We start from the raw sequence: 25,032 nt of genomic DNA on the forward strand, positions 1-25,032 counted from the left end.
TATCCTGTGACTTTGCTAAATTCACTGGCTAGCTCTAGTAATTTTCTGATAGTATCTTTAGGGTTTTCTATGTATAGTATAATGTCATCTGCAAACAGTGAGAGCTTTACTTCTTCTTTTCTGATCTGGATTCCTTTTATTTCTTTTTTGAAGTAAATTTTTTATTTCACTCTTTTTGGCATTAGTACATATATGCCTAAAACTGCATGAATTTAAAGAAATGTTAACAATATTCTCAAACGAAGAAAATGTAAATCCTAATTCTATTTAACCTTAGCTGGATTCCTTTGTGGGTTTTTTGGTGGACGGTGGTGGACTTGTTCTTTAAAACAACATTATGTCAAATATCAGTCAATGAGTATTTATTTAATATCTGCTGTATGCTCACTACTGTGCTAAGTATTGTTGATTCAGTTCATAGGGGTGTGAAAAGAATCAGGTGAAGGATCAACATGAGCTTGAGTCTTCAGGAATGGTTTTATCAAGATGAAATTTGAACATGTCTATAAGTGGTTAAGTAAAATGGAAGGGGAAGATACTGTGAAGAGGGATACCTCAAAATGTCTGCATTTTTTTCTATTGATGTTTTATTATCATGACTTTTCATGTAAAGCTAATATATTGTTAAGTTGGTACAAAAGTAATTGTGGCTTTGAATTGTTGAAATTTGCCATTTGATATTGGATTATGTTCTTAAATGTGATTATATTATACATCATTTATTTTTTTTGTTATACATCATTTTAATGCATATTTCTCACTTCATGTTTTCTTGCTAATGACTTATTGCTTGCTATTTATTTTGTATTTATTTTAGAATATAGAAATGATGTTAGACAAAAAGCAAATTGGAGGGATTTTTTAATTCGAGTTCAAAATGGGTCATAAAGCAGCAGACACAGCTCACAACATCAGCATTGCATTTGACCCAGGAATTGCTAACAGACATACAGTGCAGTGGTGATTCAAGAAGTTTTGCCAAGAAGATAAGAGCCTTGAAGATGAGGAGTGCAGTGGCCAGCCATTGGAAATTGACAACAACCAATTGAGACCTATCATCATAGCTGATCCTCTTACATCTACACAAGAAACTGCCTAAGAACTCAGCATCAACCATTCTACAGTCATTCAGCATTTGAAGCAAATTGGAAACGTGAAAAAGTTTGATAAGTGAGTGCCTTGTGAACTGACCAAAAATCAAAAAATCATCATCCTGAAGTGTTGTCTTCTCTTATTCTACACAACAACAATGAGCTATTTCTTGATTGGATTGTGACATGCAATGAAAAGTGAATTTTATGTGACAACTGGTGACAACCAGTTCAGTGGTAGGACTGAGAAGAAGCTTCAAAGCACTTCCCCAAACCAACCTTACACCGTAAAAAGATCTTAGTCACTGTTTGGTGGTCTGCAGCCCATTTGATCCTCTACAGCTTTCTGAATCGAGAAAGGATTCAACATAAAGGACCCAATTCTTTGCCATGACAATGCCCGACCCCATGTTGCACAACCAATGCTTCAAAAATTGAACAATTTGGACTATGTAGTTTTGCCTCATGCACCATATTCACCTGACCTTTCACCAACCGACTACCACTTCTTCAAGCATTTCAACAACTTTTTATAGGGAAAATGCTTCCACGACCATTAGGAGGCAGAAAATGCTTTCCAAGAGCTAGTTGAATCCTGAAGCACGAATTTTTATGCTACAGGAATAAACCTTTTTCTCATTAGCAAAAATGTGTTGTTCCTATTTTCATTAATAAAGATGTGTTTGAGCTTAGTTATAATGATTTAAAATTCATGGTCCAAAACCGCAGTTACTTCTGTACCAACCTAATACTTAAGCTGTGTATATAACCCTTTGCCTATGGACTTTCAGACATTTCCTCTTGTTCACTTTTTCCGTTTTTTATTATTCTTTCTCTTTTGCTTTCAAAAAGGAGGAGCTCTTCCCTCTTAAAAATCTTGTTAGAGCTGTGGGCCTGGTTTCAGATATCAGCATTAACTTTTATTTTTGTTAGAAAAATTCTTTAGATCTCAGATAATCAGTTTTCACATCTGTAAAACAGAATTAATGGTACTGTCTTAACAGAGTTGCTTTGAGTGTTAAGAGAATATGAAGTATAAAGTCTATACTTTATACATAAGTACATATACTTATGTATAAAGTATATATATAAGGTATATAAAGAATTTGAAGTATAGTGCCCACCACAGAGTACATGCTCAATAAATAGTAGCTTCAAATGTCATTTTCATTATAATCGCCACTAACACCCCTAGCTCTTTTTATTTTCTTTTGAAATTATCCTATCCCTTACTTTCTCTTTATGAACAGTAGAACAGTGGTGAATACATGATAATTTTACTACTCATTTCTACTAGTTTTCTAGTGCTGCTGTAATAAAGTATTACAAACTGAGTGACATAAAACAACAGAAAAAATATTCTAATACTTCTCGAGGCTAAAGGTCTTAAAATCAAAGTATCAGCAGAGACTTGCTTCCTCTGGAACACTAGGTAGAATCCTTCCTTGCCTATTCCTAGCTTCTGGTGCTGGCTGTTAATCCTTGGTATTTGCTCCTTAACTTGTATCTGTATCTATTCTTTGCTGGTGTCATCAAATGGCATTCTCCTCATGTATCTCTGTTTGTGTGTGTGTGTGTATGTATCTCTGTTTTTATCTTCATGTATCTGTTTTTATCTTTTCCAATAAAGACAGCAGTTATACTGGATTAAGGTTCACCTTAATGACCTCAAGATATCAGAATTTAATTAAATCTGCACAGACTGCATTTCAAATTAAGTCACGTTCATAGGTGCTGGAGATTAGATCTTCAACGTATATTTTTGGGGGGGATATAATTCCAACCTTTAACATTGTACGAAAGCATATATATGATCTATTTAGGGGAAAATATCTTCCCTCTAGAGATCAGTTCTTTGGACTTTGAATTGAGTTTTGTGGTTCAAGTTATACATATTATCGTTTCGTTTTCTTTATTATCTTCCCACTGGTAGAGATGTCTGTATCTTTGTTTAGGTCTTATATTTAAAAACTAAAACTAAAGCTACCACTTCTTGTGAATCTTAGACTGAATAGCTTACAAACGTATATAGGGATTTATTTTTATTCTTCAGTATTTAGAATTTGTAGCATTCTTGAGTACTCTAGATACTTGATATCTCTATTTAAGGAAGCTGGTAGTTTAAATTTGTCCTTAGTTATAAACTGAAACTATTTGAATAGTTTTTGATAAAATACTAAAATTATTTTTTTTAATTCTCTTTAGGAAATAGCACACTCCCAGGTTAAACAGGAGGCTGTATTGCTACATGAAAAACTTTATGAGTTGGAGTCCCATCGAGATCAGATGATTGCAGAAGACAAAAATATGGGATCTCCAATGGAAGAAAGAGAGAGATTGCTCAAGCAGGTAGGAAAAACAAACATACTTATTTTAAAATGTCAGGATTTGGTAAATGTATCCATTTGTTTTATTTAAGGCATATGCATTGAACAGAAAGCCAGTAAGCTTATTTAAAAAACAAAACAGTGAAAAGCAGACTCCACCTAAATTAATATGAACTGCTTGACCAAGAAAATCTAGATAAAAGTAATTTCTAACATAGAGACTTTTTATTTTTTTTACTTAAATCCTAATTTTCTATGGTCTTCATACATATTTGATCATTTTTTTGTGTTTTGGTTCCTTACAAGAAAAACTCTTCTTATTGGTCAGTAAATAATTAGACAATCTTACTGAAAGTGTATTACATTATTTGCTTTAGGCCTCATATGTAGAAAATTAAGTGCCCCAAGGCTGATGACTTTGTGTGGTTATTTCTATCAGTGCCTTGATGAAAGTGAATGAATTTAGAATGTCCTGTGAGATCATAGTATGTCAGCATGTTGTATCACATGTGTTCAGTAGTTTTCTTACTGCCCCAAGGCTGGCTTTAATTTAGCCTGTTAAATTATAGGCTAAAACACCCTAAACATACAGCCCTTAGGAGCCTATATATTTGGGAAACAGATCGAGTGAATAACCTGTAAATGGGACTCCTTTGTGGTCTTAGATTGAATCCAATGGGTTTGCAAGAACAGTAAAGGATCACCTCAGGCTTCCCAGGTGGCATTAGTGGTAAAGAACCTGCCTGCCAGTGTAGGAGACACAAGAGGTGCAGGTTCGATCCCTGGGTTGGGAAGATCCCCTGGAAGAAGTCATGGCAACCCTCTCCATATTCTTGCTTGGAGAATCCTATGGACAGTGGAGCTTGGTGAGCTAAGTCCATAGGGTCACAAAGAGTCAGACACAAATGAAGTGACTTAGCACACAGGAGCTATTTAAGTATTAAGAATCATTCTATAAAGGTATTATAATCTAGAATCTCTGAAACTCTTTGGAAAGAGATCATTGAAGGCAGGGGACTAAAGAGTGATCCCAGGATAGAATTGCTAAATAAAATATAGAATGATTAAGTTAAATTTGAATTTCAGATAAGCAATGAATAATCTTTCAGAATAAATATATACGTAAAGATGATAAGTGTCTTCCAAATACTGCATAGTATATACATACCACAAAAGGTACTCATTGTTTTTCTGAAATTGAAATGTAATGGGGTTTGCTAAATCTGGCAACCCTACTTTGTGTGTGGCATGGGAGTAGGTAACAGGGGGAGCCAGGGGTAGGGAGACAGGCTCAAGCATCCTAGATATTTATTTAAACTGATTCGGTCCTGAAAATGTATTAATTTCATTGTGCTTTGTTGGATAGGTATGGATATATCAGTCACCACTCTTCCTTTGAGGAGGAAAGAAAAATCTGTGACTAGTTCCCCAATGATGTTCCTTTTAACTTAAAAGGTTGAATTTTAAGAAATTAGTTAAAAGAAAGAGACTAGATTTGACATTTTAGTACATGCCTTAGAAGGAAAATCTCTTTAAGATGGCCCAACAATGAACAGTTCTTTAAATTCTGTTTTCTCTTTATACATTTATAGGTTAAAGAAGATAATCAGGAAATAGCCAGCATGGAGCGGCAGTAAGTACATTTACATTAGGACATTTTACATTCATTTCTCATCTTTTAAATTGTCTAAGCGTATAAGAGATGCATATTGTTAGTCTTTTTTTTCAGTGGTTCATAGTGACAGTGCAGCTTTCTGTTTTATTTATAGCTTTAAATAATTCTTTGAATGTTTAGTTAGGAGCCATTACATAGTATAATTACTTTTTAAAAACAGCTTTATTGTGATGTAATACATACTATACAATTCACATATTTAAAGTGTACAATTCAGAGGTTTTTAGTATATTCACAGAATTGTGTAACCACCACCTCAGTCAATTTTCAAACACTTCAGTCACCCCACTAAGAACACATATTCCTTCACACCTCTCATCCCCAATTCCCAGCCCTAGGCAACCATTCTGCTTTATGTCTCTATAGGTTAGCATGTTCTGGACATTTCATATAAATGAGAGCATACAATGTATAGTCCTATGTGGCTGGATTCTTACACTTAGCATAATGTTTCCATTATGGTTGGGGTCACTGAGTGTACCAGTGCAAGTGCCTGGGACCTTTTGAAGGAGGTCACCATTATCTTCATTACCTCCACCATATTTTGGCCTCAGGTCAAAAATAACATGGAGGGAACACAGCCCTGCCCTTCAACAGAAAATTGGATTAAAGATTTACTGAGAATGGCCCCACCCATCTGAACAAGACCCAGTTTCCCCCTCAGTCAGTCTCTCCCATAAACCTCTTATCCTTCTCCATCAGAGGGCAGAAAACCATAATCACAGAAAACTATCCAATCTGAACACATGGACCACAGCCTTGTCTAACTCAATGAAACTATGAGCCCTGCCACGTAGGGCCACCTAGAACAGATGTGTCATGGTGGAGAGTTCTGACAGAATGTGGTCCACTGGAGAAAGGAATGGCAAACCACTTCAGTATTTGTGCCTTGAGAACCCCATGAACAGTATGAAAAGGCAAAAAGAAAGGATACTGAAAGAGGAACTCCTCAGGTCGGTAGGTGTCCAGTATACTACTCGAGATCAGTGGAGAAATAACTCCAGAAAGAATGAAGAGATGGAGCCAAAGCAAAAACAACACCTAGTTGTGGATGTGACTGGTGGTGGAAGTAAAGTCCGATGCTCTAAAGAACAATATTGCATAGGATCCTGGAATGTTAGGTCCATGAATCCAGGCAAATTGGAACTGGTCAAACGAGATGGCAAGAGTGAACATCGACATTTTAGGAATCAGTGAATTAAAATGGACTGGAATGGGTGAATTTGACTCAGATGACCATTATATGTACTACTGTGGGCAAGAATTTCTTAGAAGAAATGGAGTAGCCATCATAGTCAACAGAAGAGTCCGAAATGTAGTGCTTGGATGCAATCTCAAAAACAACAGAATAATCTCTGTTCCTTTCCAAGGCAAACCATTCAGGATCACAGTAATCCAAGTCTATGCCCCAAGCAGTATTGCTGAAGAAGCTGAAGTTGAATGGTTCTTTGAAGACTTACAAGACCTTCTAAAACTCACCCAAAAAAGATGACCTTTTCATTATAGGGGCCTGGAATGCAAAAGTAGGAAGTCAAGAAATACCTTGAGTAACAGGCAAATTTGGCCTTGGAGTACACAATGAAGCAGGGCAGAGGCTAATAGAATTTTACCAAGAGAACACACTGGTCATAGCAAACACCCTCTTCCTAGAAGGGAAGACTCTACACATGGACATCACCAGATGGTCAATATCGAAATCAGATTGATTATATTCTTTGCAGCCAAAGATAGACAAGCTCTATGCAGTCAGCAAAAACAAGACCAGGAGCTGACTGTGGCTCAAATCATGAACTCTTTAAGCCAAATTCAGACTTAAATTGAAGAAAGCAGGGAAAACCACTAGACCATTCAGGTATGACCTAAATCAAATCCCTTAGGATTATACAGTGGAAGTGACAAATAGATTCAAGGGATTAGATCTGATAGACACAGTGCCTGAAGAACTATGGACAGAGGTTCGTGACATTGTACAGGAGACAGGGATCAAGACCATCCCCAAGGAAAAAAAAATGCAAAAAGGCAAAATGGTTGTCTGAGGAGGCCTTACAAATAGCTATGAAGAGAAGAGAAGCAAAAGGCAAAGGAGAAAAGGAAAGATATACCCATTTGAGTGCAGACTTCCAAAGATCGTAAGAAGAGATAAGAAAGCCTTCCTCAGTGATCAGTGCAAAGAAATAGAGGAAAACAATAGAATGGGAAAGACTAGAGATTTCTTCAAGAAAATTAGAGATACCAAGGGAACATTTCTTGCAAAGATGAGCTCAATAAAGGGCAGAAATGGTATGGACCTAACAGAAGCAGAAGATATTAAGAAGAGGTGGCAAGAATACACAGAAGAACTGTACAAAAAAGATCCTCATGACCCAGATAATCACGATGGTGTGATCATTCATCTAGAGCCAGACATCCTGGAATGTGTAGTCAAGTGGGCCTTAGGAAGCATCACTGCAAACAAAGCTAGTGGAGGTGATGGAGTTCCAGTTGAGCTATTTCAAATCCTGAAAGATGATGCTGTGAAAGTGCTGCACTCGGTATACCAGCAAATTTGGAAAACTCAGCAGTGGCCACAGGACTGGAAAAGGTCCGTTTTCATTCCAATCCCAAAGAAAGGCAATGCCAAAGAATGCTCAAAGTACCGCAAAGTTCCCCTCATCTCACATGCTAGCAAAGTAATGCTCAAAATTCTCCAAGCCAGGCTTCAACAGTATGTGAACCATGAACTTCCAGATGTTCAAGCTGGATTTTGAAAAGGCAGAGGAACCAGAGACCAAATGGCCAACATCCGTTGGACCGTGGAAAAAGCAAGAGAGTTCCAGAAAAACATCTATTTCTGCTTTATTGACAGTGCCAAAGCCTTTGACTGTGTGGATCAAAACAAACTGTGCAAAATTCTTCAAGAGATGGGAATACCAGACCACCTGACCTGCCTCTTGAGAAATCTGTATGCAGGTCAGGAAGCAACAGTTAGAACTGGTCATGGAACAACAGACTGGTTCCAAATCGGGAAAGGAGTATGTCAAGGCTGTATATTGTCACCTTGCTAAATTTAACTTATATGCAGAGTACATCATGAGAAATGCCAGACTGGATGAAGCACAAGCTAGAATCAAGATTGCTAGGAGAAATATCCATAATCTCAGATAAGCAAATGACACCACCCTTATGGCAGAAAGTGAAGAAGAACTAAAGTGCCTGTTGAGGAAAGTGAAAGAGGAGAGTGAAAAAGTTGGCTTAAAGCTCATCATTCAGAAACTAAGATCATGACATCTGGTCCCATCACTTCATGGGAAATAGATGGGGAAACAGTGTCAGACTTTATTTTTGGGGGCTCCAAAATCACTGCAGATGGTGATTGCAGCCATGAAATTAAAAGACACTAGCTCCTTGGAAGAAAAGTTACAACCAACCTAGAAAGGAAGAAAAGGAAAGAAAGTGACGTTGCTCAGTCGTGTCTGACTCTGTGACCCCGTGGACTATAGCCTACCAGCTCCTCCGTCCATGGATTCTCCAGGCAAGAATACTGGAGTGGGTTGCCATTTGCTTCTCTAGGGGATCTTCCTGACCTAGGGATCGAACCCAGGTCTCCCACATTACAGGCAGACGCTTTACCCTCTTAGCCACCAGGGAAGCCCTATAACTAACCTAGACAGCATATTTAAAAGCAGAGACATTACTTTGCCAACAAAAGTCTGTCTAGTCAAAGCTATGGTTTTTCCAGTAGTCAGGTATGGATGTGAGAGTTGGATTATAAAGAAAGCTGAGCACCAAAGAATTGTTGCTTTTGAACAGTAGGTTGGAGAAGACTCTTGAGAGTCCCTTGGACAGCAAGGATAGCCAACCAGTCCATCTTAAAGGAAATCAGTCCTGAATACTCATTGGAAGGACTGATGCTGAAGCTGAAACTCCCAATATTTTGGTCACCTTATGTGAAGAACTGACTCATTTGAAAAGACCCTGATGCTGAGAAAGATTGAGGGTAGGAGGAGAAGGGGATGACAGAGGATGAGATGGCTGAATGGCATCACTGACTCAATGGACATGGATTTGAGTAAACTCCGGGAGTTGGTGATGGACAGGGAGGCCTGGCGTGTTGCAGTCACGACTGGGTGACTGAACTGAATATTTCCAAGGTTCATCTATGTTGTAGTATGTATCATTATATCATTTCTTTTAAATGCCACATAATACCCCATTGCATGGATATACCATATTTATTTATCCATTCATTAATTGATAGACATTTGGATTGTTTCTGTCTTTTGGCTATGATGGATCATGCTGGTATGAACATTCACTTACAAATTTTTGTGTGGACATATATTTTTGCTTGTCTTGTGTATTTACCAAGAGTGGTATTTACCTAGGCGTGCTGATTCATACAATAACTCTATATTTAACTTTTTGAGGAGGTGCCAGACTATTTTCTAATGCTGCTAAACCATTTTTTATTTTCACCATCAGTGACTAAGTATTCCAGTTTCTCCATGACTTCATCAACACTTGTTATTACCTTTTCTTTTTGATTATAGCCATTATAGTGTGTGTGAAGTGGTATCTCATTGATTTGCATTTTCCTGATGACGAATGATGTTGAACCTTTTTTCATGCACTTATTCGTCATATGTATATATTCTTTGGAAAAATATCTGTTCACATTCTTTGCCCATTTTTTTTCCATTCAGTTTTATAAATTTTGTGTTTTGACTGCGTTGGGTCTTTCTTACAGCACATGGGCCCTTTGTTGCTGTATGCTGACATTCTCTAGTTGTGGAGAGCGGGAGCTGCTCTGTAGGTGCAGTGCATGGGCTTAGCCTTACAGTGACTTCTCTTGCTGTGGAGCACAGTCTCTAGGGTGTGGAAGCTCAGTAGTTGTGGCTCATGGACTTAGTTGCCCCATGGCATGTGGGATCTTAGTTCCCATACTGGGGATTGAACCCATGTCCCCAACATTGACAGGTAAATTCTTAACCACTGGGCCACCAGGGAAGTGCTCCCAATTTTAAATTGGGTTATTAATTTATTTTTGACTGTGCCATGTGGGATATTAGTTCCCTGACCAAGGATTGAACTAGAGTCCCTTCCATTGGAAGTGCAGTCTTAACCACTGGACTGTCAAAGGAGTCCACTTATGGTCTTATTAGTGAATTGTAAGAGTTCTTTATATATTCTAAATAGACTCTCTCATCAGATCAATGACTTGCAAAATTTTTCTTCCATTATGTTGATTTTCTTTTTATTTACATTATGGTGTTCGTTGAAACACAGAAGTTTTAAATTTTGATGGTATCTGGTTGGTTGTTTTCTTTTTTTGCTTGTGCTTTTGGTGTCATATCTAAGAAACCAGTGCCTAATTCAAGTTCACAAAGACTTATGCTTATGTTTTATTTTTATTTAACTGTTTTATAGTGCAGTTCTTATGTTTAGATCTGTGATTCATTAACTTTTGTGAATGGTATGAGGTAGGAGTCCAGTTGTATTCTTTTCCATATGCATTTCCAGCTGTCCCAGTACCATTTGTTGAAATATTCTTTCAACAAATGTTGTTTAATGTTCTTTCTCTGTTAAACTGTTTTGGCACCTTTGTCAAAAATCAATGTATATAGATATAGTCCTTTTTCTAGACTCAAAACAATTCTATTCCATGGCTATATATGTCTTTCCTTATTCCAGTACCATACTGTCTTGATTACTATTTGTTGTTATTGTTCAGTCACTAATCATGTCCAACTCTTTGCAGCACCATGGGCTGTAGCACACCAGGCTCTCTGTCCTTCATTATCTCCTGGAGTTTGCTCAAATTCATGTCCATTGAGTCGGTGATTCTATGTAACCATCTCATACTCTGCTTCCTCTTTTCTCCATATGCCTTTGATCTTTCTCAGCATCAGGGCCTTTTCCAGTGAGTCTGCTCTTCACGTCAGGCGGCCGGAGTACTGGAGTTTTAGGTTCCGCATAAGTTCTTCCAAAGAATATTCAGGATTGATTTCCCTTAGGGTTGACTGGTTGAATCTCCTTGCAGTCCAGGGGACTCCCAAGAGTCTTCTCTGGCACCACAATTCAAAAACATCAGTTCTTTGGTGCTCAACCTATTTTATGGTCCATGGTCCAACTCATATTTGTACATGACTACTGGAAAAATCATAGCTTTGACTATACGGACCTTTGTCAGCTAAGTGACATCTCTGCTTTTTAATGCGCTCTCTGGGTTTGTCACAGCTTTCCTTCCAAGGGGTAAACGTCTTTAAATTCCATGGCTGCAGTCACCATCTGCAGTGATTTTGGAGCCCAGGGAAAGAAAATCTGACAGTGCTTACATTTTTTTCCCCTTCTATTTGTCATGAAGTGATGGGAGCAGATGCTATGATCTTCGTTTTTTTTTCTAATGACTACTATAGTTTTGTAATAAGTACAACTGCTTTTGTGAAAATTTTAACCCATATAATCTGCTCTCAATGGTAAATTTGCTGTTATTTTCCAACTTTTAAGACAAACTTGCTGACTTAGTTTAGTTTATACAAACCTACATAAAGAAGGTTGCTAAAGATTTTTTATTTTCTTAGTATCACAGGTAAAATTCAAAAGAACTTTGGGGAAGTGCCTGCTGTTGAAGTCAGGCAAGCTGACGTTCTCAGAATACACTTGTACTCTAAAGATGAATCATGAAAAAATATTTTTCTCTCAAAATTTATAGTATTGTCCTCAGAATAAAGCATATTTTTATCAATATTATTTCTGCAGATTAGAAAAGATTAAAGATTTTGTAATATCATCACTAAATGTTTTATTGATTGGCAAAATTATCTGCCATAGATTAAGTAAATAATATTTTCAACAGGTTAACAGATATAAAAGAAAAAATAAATCAATTTAGTGAAGAAATTAGACAACTTGACATGGATTTAGAAGAACACCAAGGTAATTTTTTTATATTTTTATGATATATAATAATAGACTAAAAAATAGATACATAGCAGTATTTATATAGTGCTAGGGTCTCAGAGACTCTTTGCCTGGGGTTTATTATTTAATTCTTTGTGATATCACTAAGTTTAACTGCTAAAGTGCTAAACTACTACAATAATAAATATAGTTAGTATTGAATTAAAGCCAGCTAAAAGCTTTTGTGTAATTAAAATGGTTGTATAATAACAAGAATTTATTCTGTTTTGCCAAGAAGTTTTTTTTTTTTTTTTAATCAAGTAAAATGGGTTAAAGTTGCTCACAGATTCTAAGTTATACTTCTTCTACATGGGCTAGAGTTGTGGGGGAGTGAAGATCAAGTCATAAATGTCACAAAAGGTACAGGCAGTTATTCCCCAGAGGGCCCAGTAATGAGGTGGCAAATACTGATTATTCCAGTTCTCTGTCACCTTTCCCTAGCAGTGGCCTTTGAAGAGCCAAGGCAAGAACCAGAGCTCTTGGGGTGGAAATGCTGTGGTACGAATTTGGGAGCTACAGTGTGTGTGTGTTTGGGGGAAGACTTTGGGCATTACAGAGTCCTAACCAACTTCTCTCTAATAAAGGGGGAATGTGGGTTGCTGTGGCACTTTAATCACATATTAACTGCAAACCAGTTAATATGTTAATTGGATTATCAACACTTGACTATATATTCTTAAGAGTTAGGTATGGTATTGTAAAATAATATACCTAGTAGAGCAGAAGAGATTAAGAAGAAGTGGCAAAAATACACAGAACAACTATACAAAAAAGGTCTTAATGACCTGGATAAACATGATGATGTGATCACTCACCTAGAACTGGACATCCTGGAGTGTGAAGTCAAGTGGGCCTTCAAAAGCATTACTATTAACAAAGTTACTGGAAGTGATGGAATTCCAGCTGAGCTATTTAAAATCCTAAAAGATGTTACTGTTCAAATGAAAGTGAAAGTCGCTCAGTCATGTCTGACTCTTTGCAACCCCATGGACTACACGGTCCACGGAATGCTCCAGACTAGAATACTGGAGTGGGTAGCCTTTCCCTTCTCCAGGGCATCTTCCCAACCCAGAGATCAAACCCAGGTCTCCCGCATTGCGGGTGGATTCTTTACCAGCTGAGCCACAAGGGAAGCCCATTACTGTTAAAGTGCTGCACTAAATATGTCAGCAAATTTGGAAAACTCAGAAGTGGCCACAGGACTGGAAAAGGTCAGTTTTCATTCCAGTCCCAAAGAAGGGCAGTGCCAAAGAATCTTAAACTGTACAATTAAGCATACAGTTGGGACTTCTGTGATAGCTCAGTTGGTAAAGAATCCACTTGCAGTGCAGGAGACGCCGGTTGGATTCCTGGGCTGGGAAGATCCGCTGGAGAAGGGATAGGCTACCCACTCCAGTATTCTTGGGCTTCCCTTGTGCCTCAGCTGGTAAAGAATCTGCCTGCAGTGCGGGAGACCTGGCTTCGATCCCTGGGCTGAAAAGATCCCCTGGAGAAGGGGAGGGCTGCCCACTCCAGATTTCTGGTCCAGAGAATTCCATGGGCTGTATAGTCCATGGAGTCGCAAAAAGTCAGACACGACTGAATGACTTCACTTTCACATTTTGTGCTCATTTCACATGCTAGCAAGGTTATGCTCAAATCTTCAAGGTAGACTTCAGCAGTACATGAACTGAGCTTCCAGATGTACAAGCTGGGTTTAGAAAAAGCAGAGGAACCAGAGATCAAATAGCCAACATCCGTTGGATTGTAGAGAAAGCAAGGGAATTCCAGAAAAATATCTACTTCTGCTTTATTGACTATGCTAAAGCCTTTGACTGTGTGGATCACAACAAATTGTGGAAAATTCTTCAAGAGATGGGAGTACCAGACCACCTTATCTGTCTCCTGAGAAACCTGTTTATGGGTCAAGAAGCACAGTTAGAACCAGACATGGAACAACAGATTGATTCAAAATTGAAAAAGGAGTATGTCAAGGCTGTATATTATCACCCTGCTTATTTAACTCATATGCAGAGTGCATCATTCAAAATGCCACACTGAATGAATCACAAGCTGGAATCAAGATTGCTAGAAGAAATATCAACAATCTCAGATGTACAAATGATAGCACTCTAATGGCAGAAAGTGAAGAACTAAAGAGCCCCTTGATGAAAGGCTTGAAAGCCTTTCATCTTGATGAACTGATGAAAGAGAAGAGTGAAAAAGCTGGCTTGAAACTCAACATTCAAAAAATGAAGATCTTTGGCATCGAGCCCCAAATAAAAGGGTAAAAAGTGGAAGCAGTAGCATATTTTCTTTTCTTGGGCTCTAGAATCAACTGCAGATGGTGACTGCAGCCATGAAATTTAAAGATGCTTGCTCCTTTGAAGGAAAGCTGTGACAAACCCAGACAGCATATTAAAAAGCAGAGACATCACTTTTCCGACAAAGGTCCATATAATCAAAGCTGTGGCTTTTCCAGTAGTCATGTATGGATATGAAAGTTGGACTGTAAAGAAGGGTCAGCACCAAGGAATTGATGCTTTTGAATTGTGGTGCTGGAGAAGATTGTTGAGAGTCCCTTGGACTACTCCAAGGGACTCCTTGCACTGATTGATTTAGTCAGTCCTAAAGGAAATCAACCCTGGATATTCACTGGAAGAACTGATGTTAAAGCTGAAACTCTAATACTTTGGCCACCTGATGCAAAGAGCAGAAAAGACCTTGATGCTGAGAAAGTAAGAGGAGAAAGAGGGGATGCAAGGATGTTCCTTCATCCTTTGGAGGAGCAAAGCATGAGACGGTTAGATAGCGTCACTGACTCAATGGACATGAATCTGAGCAAACTTCTCCTCCTGCCATGCTGCAGTTCATGGAGTCTCAGAGTCGGCCAGGACTTAGCGACTGCAACAACAATAATGGCTGAAGAAACATTTATAGCAGGGGAAACGGGGGTACTTTTCCTAAATATTTTATTTCAACTTTAATGCAGTCTATTAGTTTTATTTATACTTTTTCTTGACTTATGAGTAATAGTGTTAGCGACTGTTGATTACTTATCTGGACTGGTTACTTTGTGATCTTTACAGAAACCCTTTGAAGCCTCGTTAACCTCTTTTATACTTGTTGAAGCTCAGAGAAATTACTCATATTCTCACAACTAATAACGGGTAGAGTCTAGATATATGCCAAGTTCTCTTTGGCCCCAAAGTCTTAGTTTTATTGCCCAAACCTAATCTTGGCTTTCTGATACGAAGTGCCATATTTGTGAAATGAAAATATTCTTGTGAAATGCTTACAGTCTTATTTATATGTGGCTACATGTCAATGAGATCTCTAAAAACAGACAGACTTTAAGCCCTGATTATTAGGAAAGTAAACTTATCTGAGCTTTCATTCTCTCATTTGCAAAATAAATATAATGGTCCTACCTCACTAAGATTTATGAATATTAAATGGTACACATGGCAAGGTAGGTTCACTAAGGTCATGTTATTTTCTTTATTAAATTATTTTATTGCTTTTAATTTATATAGATCTAGTATTGCAGATTTCTGAGAAATTGATAATGTTCTTGATTTCAGATACTTTATAGGATACATTTTAAATAATATTCCACCTTCTAAATTTAAATTTATTAATTGCTAGTTCTAAAAGTTCCTCTGTTCTTCTCCAGGGGATCTTCCCAACCCAGGGATTGAACCAGGTCTCCCGCATTGCAGGCAGACTCTTATACCATCTGAGCCATCAGGGAATCCCAGTTCTAAAATAAATAGAATGCTTTGAATTGTAGCTTCTTTTCTCCTTTTAGTTTTTGAACATTATTTTTCAAAAATTCTTTGTCCTTTCTTGCCATGCTGTGTGGCTTACAGTATCCAGTTCCTCAATCAGGGATCGAACCTGTCTCCCTTGCAGTGGAAGCACAGAGACGTAACCACTGGGCCACCAAGGGATTCCCTGTCCTTTTTGATTGATGTAGAAAGATGCAATCTATAATGTAATAGTAGCAAAAAAGTATATATACATATGCTTTTTTATTTTATACACACACACACACACACACACACACGTGTCTCTGTGTGTACGTGCATGCTCAGTTGCTCAGTCATGTCCAACTCTTTGTGACCCCATGGACTATAGTCGGCCAGGCTTCTCTTTCCATAGAATTTCCAGGCAAGAATACTGGAGTTGGTTGCCATTTCGTACTAAGGAGATCTTCCCAACTGAGGGATCAAATCTGTGTTTCTGGTGTCTCCTGAATTGGCAGATGGACTCTTTACCACTGTGCCACCTGGGAAGCCCATATTTATATATGTAAATATAAGAATATATGTAATATATAAGTATTATGTGTTCATATATATATATGTGTGTATATATATATATATATTTATCAATGGATTAGTTTGCTGTTCTACTACTACCTTGTGATCATCCTTGAATATTGTGAACAGCATAGGGATTTTTGTTAGTTAAGGATCTCATTGTTTCTTGCCTGAACTACTGCGATAGTCTAACTGGTCTTTCCACCTCCATTCTTGCTTCCTCTCAGATTCATCCACCACAGTATGCCAGACTGACTTTGTGAAATGTGATTTTCTGTCATTCTCCTACTGAACAGTGGTTCTCAATGACCTACAAGATAAAATTTAAGAATCTTTGTATGGCATTCTAGTTCTTCCGTAATCTGGCCTGTACATTGTCAATCTCCTTTTCTATCCCTCGTCATCTCTATGCTTACATTCTAGTAATAATAATAATAATAATAATCTATTATACCAGTGGTACCTCACACCTCACCCCCTTTACCATATATCAAAGTATTGTTTCACCTTCAATCCTTTGTTCCTGTTATTTGTTCCCTTATTTTGAATGTTCTTTTCCCTGTTATTTATCTCCCTAACTTCTCATCTTTTAAGATCTAGCTCAGGTATCCTTTCATGTCCAGTGTAATTAACCCTGACTTCCCTCCCTGACCTGCTTCTGGGCTGGGCTAAGTGAATGGCCCCCTCTGTTATCAGAGCACATGGCATAAACGCATTGACCGTATGACTACCACTTTCTACTTAGATATTTGTCTTTCTCTTAGGCTGTGTGTCCTCCAGGACAGGGACTGCATCTTGTTTCCTCTTTCATCAACACAGTGCCTGGGAAAATAAGCGTTCCATAAATCTTTGTGGAATGAATCAAACAGTCCTTATTTTATTTAAATATTTTAAAATTATTATTAATTTTTTGCCACACCTTGCAGATTGTAGGATTTGAGTTCCCCAACCAAGGATTGAACCCCAGCCTGCCACAGTGAGAGCACAGAGTCCTAACCACTGGACCACGAGGGAATTTTCAGTCCTGTATTTTAGAAGGGAAAGATTTGTAGAGTCAATTAAAGGTGATAATTGGCCTCTAGTCACTTCTTTGGGCCCTGCAGTTCTCTTTTAAGAAGTTAATCTTTTTTTCCTTCTGCACTGGGTCATCATTACCGTGTGTGGGCTCTCTGTAATTGCAGCAAGTGGGGCTATGCTCTAGTTGTGGCATGGGGCCTTCTCCTTGTGGTGGCTTCTCTTTTTGTTGGCTGTGGGCTCTGGGTACGAGAGTTTATGTAGCTGTGATGCACAGGCTCAGTTGCTCTGCAGCATATGGCATCTTCCCAGATCAGGGATCGAACCTATGTCCCCTGCATTGGCAGGTAGATTCTTTTTTTTTTTTGGCAGGTAGATTCTTAACCACTGGACCACCAGGGAAGTCTGGCCCTCTAGTTCTGAAGATATACGAATACACTCTTATACGCAGAGAGAGCTTGATTAATTAGCAACAGTTTTATTACCTTCTAGAGGATTCCTACCTTCGCAGTTTATGATTTTCAATAAAGAGGTGGATTCTTTATTTTTCCAATAAAGAGGTGGATTCTATGTGTGCATTCTCAGGAGTCCCTTAGCTCAAGACTGTGGATAATCTGCTCCTTAAGATGTGGAGGATTATCAGGTTGACTCTCTGGTCCATACTCATCTCTGCCCCAGCTTCATTCCTTCTGACCCATTTTATTAATTTCTTAGATGTTACCTGGTTTCTTCCATGTATGGCATCTATATATAATCCAGCGTGGCTACCTTTTGCCTTGTAGGGGTTCTGGTTAAGATAGCATTTAAACCATAAATGTGTTTGTTCATGTCTGACTTTGTTAGTACTCCTCCAACCTTTTGATTTTCAAATAAACTTTTTAAAGGTTTGCATAATTCATTCTAAATATAAAGGCATCTTTTGATATTGGTTTAGGTATAGTTATGTTCTCTGCTAGGTATTAATGGTGGTCCTGTAATCCTACAGCTTCTTTAAATTCATCATTTTAGGCATTTTTAAGTCCTTAAAGTTATAATTTGCTTAAAGTTACATTGCCTGACTGTTTGAGACCCTATAGACTGTAGCCCGCCAGGCTACTCTGTCCATGGGATTTTCCAGGCAAGAATACTGGAGTGGGTTGCCATGCCCTCCTCCAGGGGATCTTTATTATTATTGTTTCCTTTCCTATATTCCTCATTGCCACGAGTTTGACCTTTAAAAATTCTTTTTACTGTCATTTTAGAGGAGTTTGGGGGTGGGGTGGGGCAAGGGGTTAGATATGCACATTCAACCTTTATAAAAAAATCACAAGTTATAAATTTATCCAGAATTTTTAATGAGTTTTAATCATCTTGAATGTTCTTCATTTTACTGGTTTGTGGGTGTGTATGTTTTGCCTCAAAAGACCATTCTCATGTGTTTTCATTAACTGTGCAATTATCAACCAGCATCTACAAGGATACCCATTCCCGCTTTTTAAAAATTTTCCTTAAACTAGTTCAAGTTATTTTAAAGACGCCAAATAACTTATTTTTTAATTGTATACTTTTTAAATACAAATCTGGTATATACTATCATGGGGAAAATTTAAGCAGTACCAAAGTGTATAAAGTAAAAAGCCATCTCCTTTCTCTTCATACTCATCCTTTATTGCTTTTCTCCTCACACTCGTACTTCAGAGGTAATCATTGTTTATAGCATAGCCTTTTAGACTTTTTTTCTATACACAGCACACATATATATAATTGTATGTATATATTTTACGTATTTAATTAAGTGATACTATAAAGTTGTTCTGAGCTTGAGTCTTTTAACTTTGTGCTTACAAAAACTATTAGCTGTGATCATGTTGATATGGTTGTTAAATATCATTAGCTATATCCACATTGACATTTGTTGTTGTTGTTTAGTTGCCAAGTCGTGTCCAGCTCTTTGCAACCCCATGGTCTGTGGCCCGCCAGGCTCCTCTGTCCCTGGGATTTTCCAAGCAAGAGTACTAGAATGGGTTGCCGTTTCCTTCTCTAGGCGATCTTCCCAACTTAGGGATTGAACCCAGGTCTCCAGCACTGGCAGGAGGATTCTTTACTACTGAGCCTCCAAGGAAGCCCCTACATTGATTGACATTAGGTTGTTTCTAATTTTTCACTACCAAGAATAATGCTGCAGTAAATAACCTTGAAAATTTCCTCTTGATACATATATTTTTGTTAATTTGTTTATTTCTATAGGCTAAATTTCTAGAAGTGAAATTTTGAATAGAATGTTATTTATGTATACAGTTTTTATTATTTTTCAAAATTTCTTTCCAGAAAAGGTTGTACCATTTTATACAACCACCAGCAGTGTGTAAAGGTGTTTCCTCACCAGCTAGTTATTAGTTTTTGTCAGTCAAGATAATACATAACTCTCTGACAATTCAGTGTTCTCCAAGGCCTGAATCTGTATTACTATGATGATCCACAAGGTGGGGCTAATTTTCTAGACATCTACATACTCAGACTGGGCTTAAGGAACGCAGTTTACAAAGTACAGTCACAGTATCTCCCCAAGAAGGATTTTTGGACATCGTCACTAACTATAAATTATTCCTTCAAATTGAGAGTATGATATTTTCCCAGAGATTGATTAAACGAACTATCATGTGGTAATTGATACAGTATATCACAGACATCTAAATATCTAACAGCTCTAATGTGATAAATATGTGTCATAATAAAATGCTATAAGATTATAAGATTACTGTCTTAAATTTCAAATGAATTCATTTCAATTTACTCCATGATTTATATACCGCTTTCAAGAACAGTAAAGAAAAACAACCATTAAATGTCTAGTGAGTGCCCAAAAAAAAGAATAGTGAAAACATAAAATACAACCCTTTGGTTTATCTGTAGGCTACTTCTTCCTACTCATAGTTCCAAGGCCCAGGTTAGAAGCTTTTATTCTATGATTTTGTCATGTAAAATAGAATTTATGAAGACAGAATAGTTTTGTTTTAGAGCATAGGTTCTACAACCAGAATGCCAGGATTCAAATCTGGGCTGTTCTATTTTACTGGCTGATCTTAATGGTGCTATTTGACCTTCTATACCTTTGTTTCCTCGTCTTTAAAGGGAGATAATAACAGTACCTACCTTCCTCTTAGGGTTACTATGAGGATTAAATGAACAGTGTGTGAGTGTGTATGTGTATGACTCAGAATAGCATGCAGTTTTAAAATTGTGCATAAATGTTAGTTATTGGTTGGTAGTATTAATGCTATTAATTTATAAACTGAAACTTGAATAACTGTCATGGAGATTTTCTCAAAACATATTTGGAAAGAATTTTCCCATTAGTATTTTCTCTGGAACATACAGGATAACGTCTTCAGCTTACCATCTGGTATCTGAGATTTCAAATGACATCTTTATGCTGTTATTCTTTAGTTTCTCAATACACATTCAGTGAAGAATGAGTCATTTCTTGGTGTTCAATTTGGAGACTGGTTAAACTTATTCATTAGTATAGTGGTGTTATCTTCAGACCAGGCACATTAACATCATCTGAAACTTGTTAGAAATGAAACTTCCTGGATTCTACCCCAAAACTACTAAACATGAAACCTTGAGAATACGGTTTAGCAGTTTGTTTCAGCAAACCCTCCTGATGATTCTGATGCATGCTAAGGTTTGATAACCACTGCTTTAGGAAATAATTAAGAACTTAACATGGTTTTTAGTATACATGCCAAGGATTACTCATTAGACCATATGATTTTATTGACATTGCTCTGTTGAAACAAACTTTTTAAAATGGTCCTTTCTCTTTTCTTTAGAAATGGTGAGACTTTAGGCAATAATTTAACTTTTACATATTAAGAGGATTTTTATTGTATATATTTTAAATGCCATCTAGTAGATAGAATTACCAGGCTTTGTCTGCATAGCTGTAAAGAAACTTTCTTGGAAAAATTTAAAACATTTTGTAGAGAATGTACGATTGATAAATTGGGTGAAGCTTGAAAGTAAAAGAGGAGAGTGAAAAAGTTGGCTTAAAGTTCAACATTCAGAAAACGAAGATCATGGCATCCAGTCCCATCACTTCATGGCAAATAGATGGGGAAACAGTGGAAACAGTGACAGACTTTATTTTGGGGGGCTCCAAAATCACTGCAGATGGTGACTGCAGCCATTAAATTAAAAGACTCTTACTCCTTGGAAGAAAAGTTATGACCAACCTAGACAGCATGTTAAAAAGAAGAGATGTTACTTTGTCAACAGAGGCATGTCTAGACAAGGCTATGGTTTTTCCAGTAGTCATGTATGGATGTGAGAGTTGGACTATAATGAAAGCTGAGCGCCGAAGAATTGAAACTTTTGAACTGTGGTGTTGGAGAAGACTCTTGAGAGTCCCTTGGACAGCAAGGAGATCCAACCAGTCCATCCTAAAGGAAATCAGTCCTGAATGTTCATTGGAAGGACTGATGCTGAACCTGAAACTCCAATACTTTGGCCTCTTTATGCGAAGAACTGACTCGTTGGGAAAGACCCTGATGCTGGGAAAGATTAAAGGCGGGAGTAGAAGGGACGACAAGAGGATGAGATGGTTGGATGTCATCACCGACTCAGTGGACATGAGTTTGAGTAAACTCCGGGAATTGGTGATGGACAGGGAGGCCTGGCGTGCTGCAGTCCATGGGGTCGCCAAGAGTTGGACACAACTGAGTGACTTAACTGAACTGAACTGAAGCCAAAAGTTAGTTTAGAACAAACCTTATATGTACTCATTTTAACCTACCAGTTTAGTAGTATTTGATATATTAGTTTCTTACTGCTATAGTGATACACAAAATGGTGAGAGATGATATAAAAAGATGAAGTTTAATAGGACTACAAAACTAATTAAAATTGAAGCAGGAGTTGGGGAGAAGGAAGTGCTGTAGCTTACTAAAATATGTGAAAATGTTAAAGGGGATTTAGATAACAGCTCAATGTGAATTCATGTGATATAGCCTCCAGAACAGCTGGAATCCTAATCCTTTTGCATTAACAAAAGATGAATATATAGACTATGAGAAGTGATAGTCTGCTTGGAATCCTGTTTCTTGGCATCATACTTTAAAAGGAATAAAGGATTGGAATTCACTAAGAGCAGAATGAACAGATGATAAGGGGGCTGAAACCATGCTAAATAAGGAACACTTGATGGTACTGAATATCGACAGTACTGGGAGGTTTAGCTTGCCTCAGAAGGATCCCAAGTGCTAGAAAGGAAAAAGTCCTCCCAGCAAAAGTCCTTCAGGGTTAATTTTTGCCCTTCTGCATTAATTTTATTTGCTCTCTGCTGCTTTTTCTCTTCTAAAATCAGTAAGTCTGCTGACTTGGGGGCCTTGTGACCAGGGAGTCACTACCACATGCTTTGTTGTACACTGGAGAGAAGATTGGGGTAGCTACGTATTCTGGAAAATGGTGATCAGACCCTTCTCCAAGGTCACATCAAATACTCAGAGTTTGAGAGTAGCTCTGAAATAACGCTCATTTTATGAGTGTGTTCTTTCCCTCTCCTTTGGTCTCTTCATTAGACCCTTTTGCTGGCCTGCTTTTTTTACACCTCCAGTGTGATAGCCAATTAGCTTCCCTCATCTGTGCTCTTGTTCTCTTCTGTAATAGGAGATCTAAGGGCAGATACCTTTTTCCTGGGGTAAAACAAGCTCTGTGTTTTTCCCTACTTTAGGACTACCCATGTCTGCACTTTGCCTCTCATAAGAAGCGCAGATATTAACCCACCAACTGAGAAATTACAAAACAGAGAAGTTCACTAGGGCTCTGATCTCTTCTTTTTAGCTGCAATGATATGGGGGAGGAGGTTTTATGAAACTTGGGAATCTGCTAAGATATATAGGGGTTCTGTCTTATCTAATGCAGCTGACCAGCTGTATAGCCAGAGACATTGACCAGATATATCTTTCAGCTCCATCTTTTGGTAACTTGGAGCATGGGATTGAGGGGAGTAGGAGGTAGGAATCGCCCAGGTTTCTGACTTGCATGATGATGATGGTGAAGGGCTTTCAAACATAGTAGGGAATAGAGAGGGGTACAGACTTTGAGGGGGAAGACTGATGCATTTAACCGTGGAATTGGCTCAGGAGTAAAGAATCTGCCTGCCAACACAGGAGACATGGGTTCAATCCCTGAGTTGCAAAGATCCTGAGGAGAAGGGCATGGCAACCCATTCCAGTATTCTTGCCTAAAGAATCCCATGGACAGAGGAGCCTGGCGGGCTATAGTCCATAGGGTTGCAAAGAGTTGGAAATGACTGAAGTGACTTAGCATGCATGCATACATGCTGTGTTAGGATGTCCTAAGACGTATCCACAAGAATATATCTAATAAATAATTGGATAAAACAATCTGAAAGTTAGGAAGAAGACAAATTAAAGAGTTCTTCAACCACAAGAATGAGTGGGATTTCTGTGGATATAATGTAGCCTCCAGTTCAGTTCAGTTGCTCATGTCCATGGACTGTAACATGCCCGGCCTCCCTGTCCAACACCAACTCCCGGAGTTTACTCAAACTCATGTCCGTTGAGTCAGTGATGCCATCCAACCATCTCATCCTCTTGTCGTCCCCTTCTTCTCCTGCACTAAATCTTTCCCAGCATCAGGGTCTTTTCCAGTGAGTCAGTTCTTCATATCAGGTGGCCAAAGTATTAGAGTTTCAGCTTTAGTGTCAGTCCTTCCAATAAATATTCAGGACTGATCTCCTTTAGGATGTACTGGTTGGATCTCCTTGCTGTCCAAGGGACTCTCAAGAGTCTTCTCCAACACCACAGTTCAAAAGCTTAAATTCTTCAGTGCTTAGCTTTCATTGTAGTCCAACTCTCACATCCATACATGACTACTAGAAAAATAATAGCCTTGACTAGATGGACCTTTGTTGATAAAGTAACATCTGTGCTTTTTAATATGCTGTGGAGATTGGTCATAACTTTTCTTCCAAGGAGCAAGCGTCTTTTAATTTCATGGCTGTAGTCACCATCTGCAGTGATTCTGGAGCCCAAAAAAATGAAGTCTGACACTGTTTCCACTGTTTCCCCATCTATTTGCCATGAAGTGATGGGACCAGATGCCATGATCTTAGTTTTCTGAATGTTGAGCTTTAAGCCAACTTTTTCACTCTCCTCTTTCACTTTCCTCAAGAGGCTTTTTAGTTCTTCTTCACTTTCTGCCATAACAGTGGTGTCATTTGCATATCTAAGATTATGGATATTTCTCCCGGCAGTCTTGATTCCAGCTTGTGCTTCATCCAGTCCAGCATTTCTCATGATGTACTCTGCATATAAGTTAAATAAGTAGGGTGACAATATATAGCTTTGATGTACTCCTTTCCCGATTTGGAACCAGTCTGTTGTTCCATGACCAGTTCTAACTGTTGCTTTTTGACCTGCATACAGATTTCTCAGGAGGCAGGTCAGGTGGTCTGGTAGTCCCGTCTCTTGAAGAATTTTGCACAGTTTGTTGTGAACCACACAGTCAAAGGCTTTGGCATTGTCAATAAAGCAGAAATAGATGTTTTTCTGGAACTCTCTTGCTTTTTTGATGATCCAACGGATGTTGGCCATTTGGTCTCTGGTTCCTCTGCCTTTTCTAAAACCAGCTTGAACATCTGGAAGTTCATGGTTCACATACTGTTGAAGCCTGGC

General features: G+C 38.1%; 1 protein-coding gene across 5 annotated transcripts in view; it reads left to right on the forward strand.

The window, feature by feature from the left end:
• The window catches only part of IFT74 (intraflagellar transport 74), a 111,985-nt gene that overhangs the window by 41,645 nt on the left and 45,308 nt on the right, over positions 1 to 25,032 (forward strand). For all 5 annotated transcript variants that reach the window (XR_006272917.1, XM_043486830.1, XM_043486831.1 and 2 more), the window contains 3 exons: positions 3,297 to 3,440; positions 5,011 to 5,051; positions 11,929 to 12,008. Coding sequence is in view for 4 of the 5 variants with exons in the window: in XM_043486830.1 (XP_043342765.1) it covers positions 3,297 to 3,440; positions 5,011 to 5,051; positions 11,929 to 12,008 (265 nt within the window). In the remaining variant the exon portion in view is untranslated. The remainder of the gene's footprint in view (positions 1 to 3,296; positions 3,441 to 5,010; positions 5,052 to 11,928; positions 12,009 to 25,032) is intronic.

The sequence above is a fragment of the Cervus canadensis genome, chromosome 14 (assembly GCF_019320065.1).
Source record: "Cervus canadensis isolate Bull #8, Minnesota chromosome 14, ASM1932006v1, whole genome shotgun sequence".
In the NCBI taxonomy this organism is placed as follows: domain Eukaryota; kingdom Metazoa; phylum Chordata; class Mammalia; order Artiodactyla; family Cervidae; genus Cervus; species Cervus canadensis.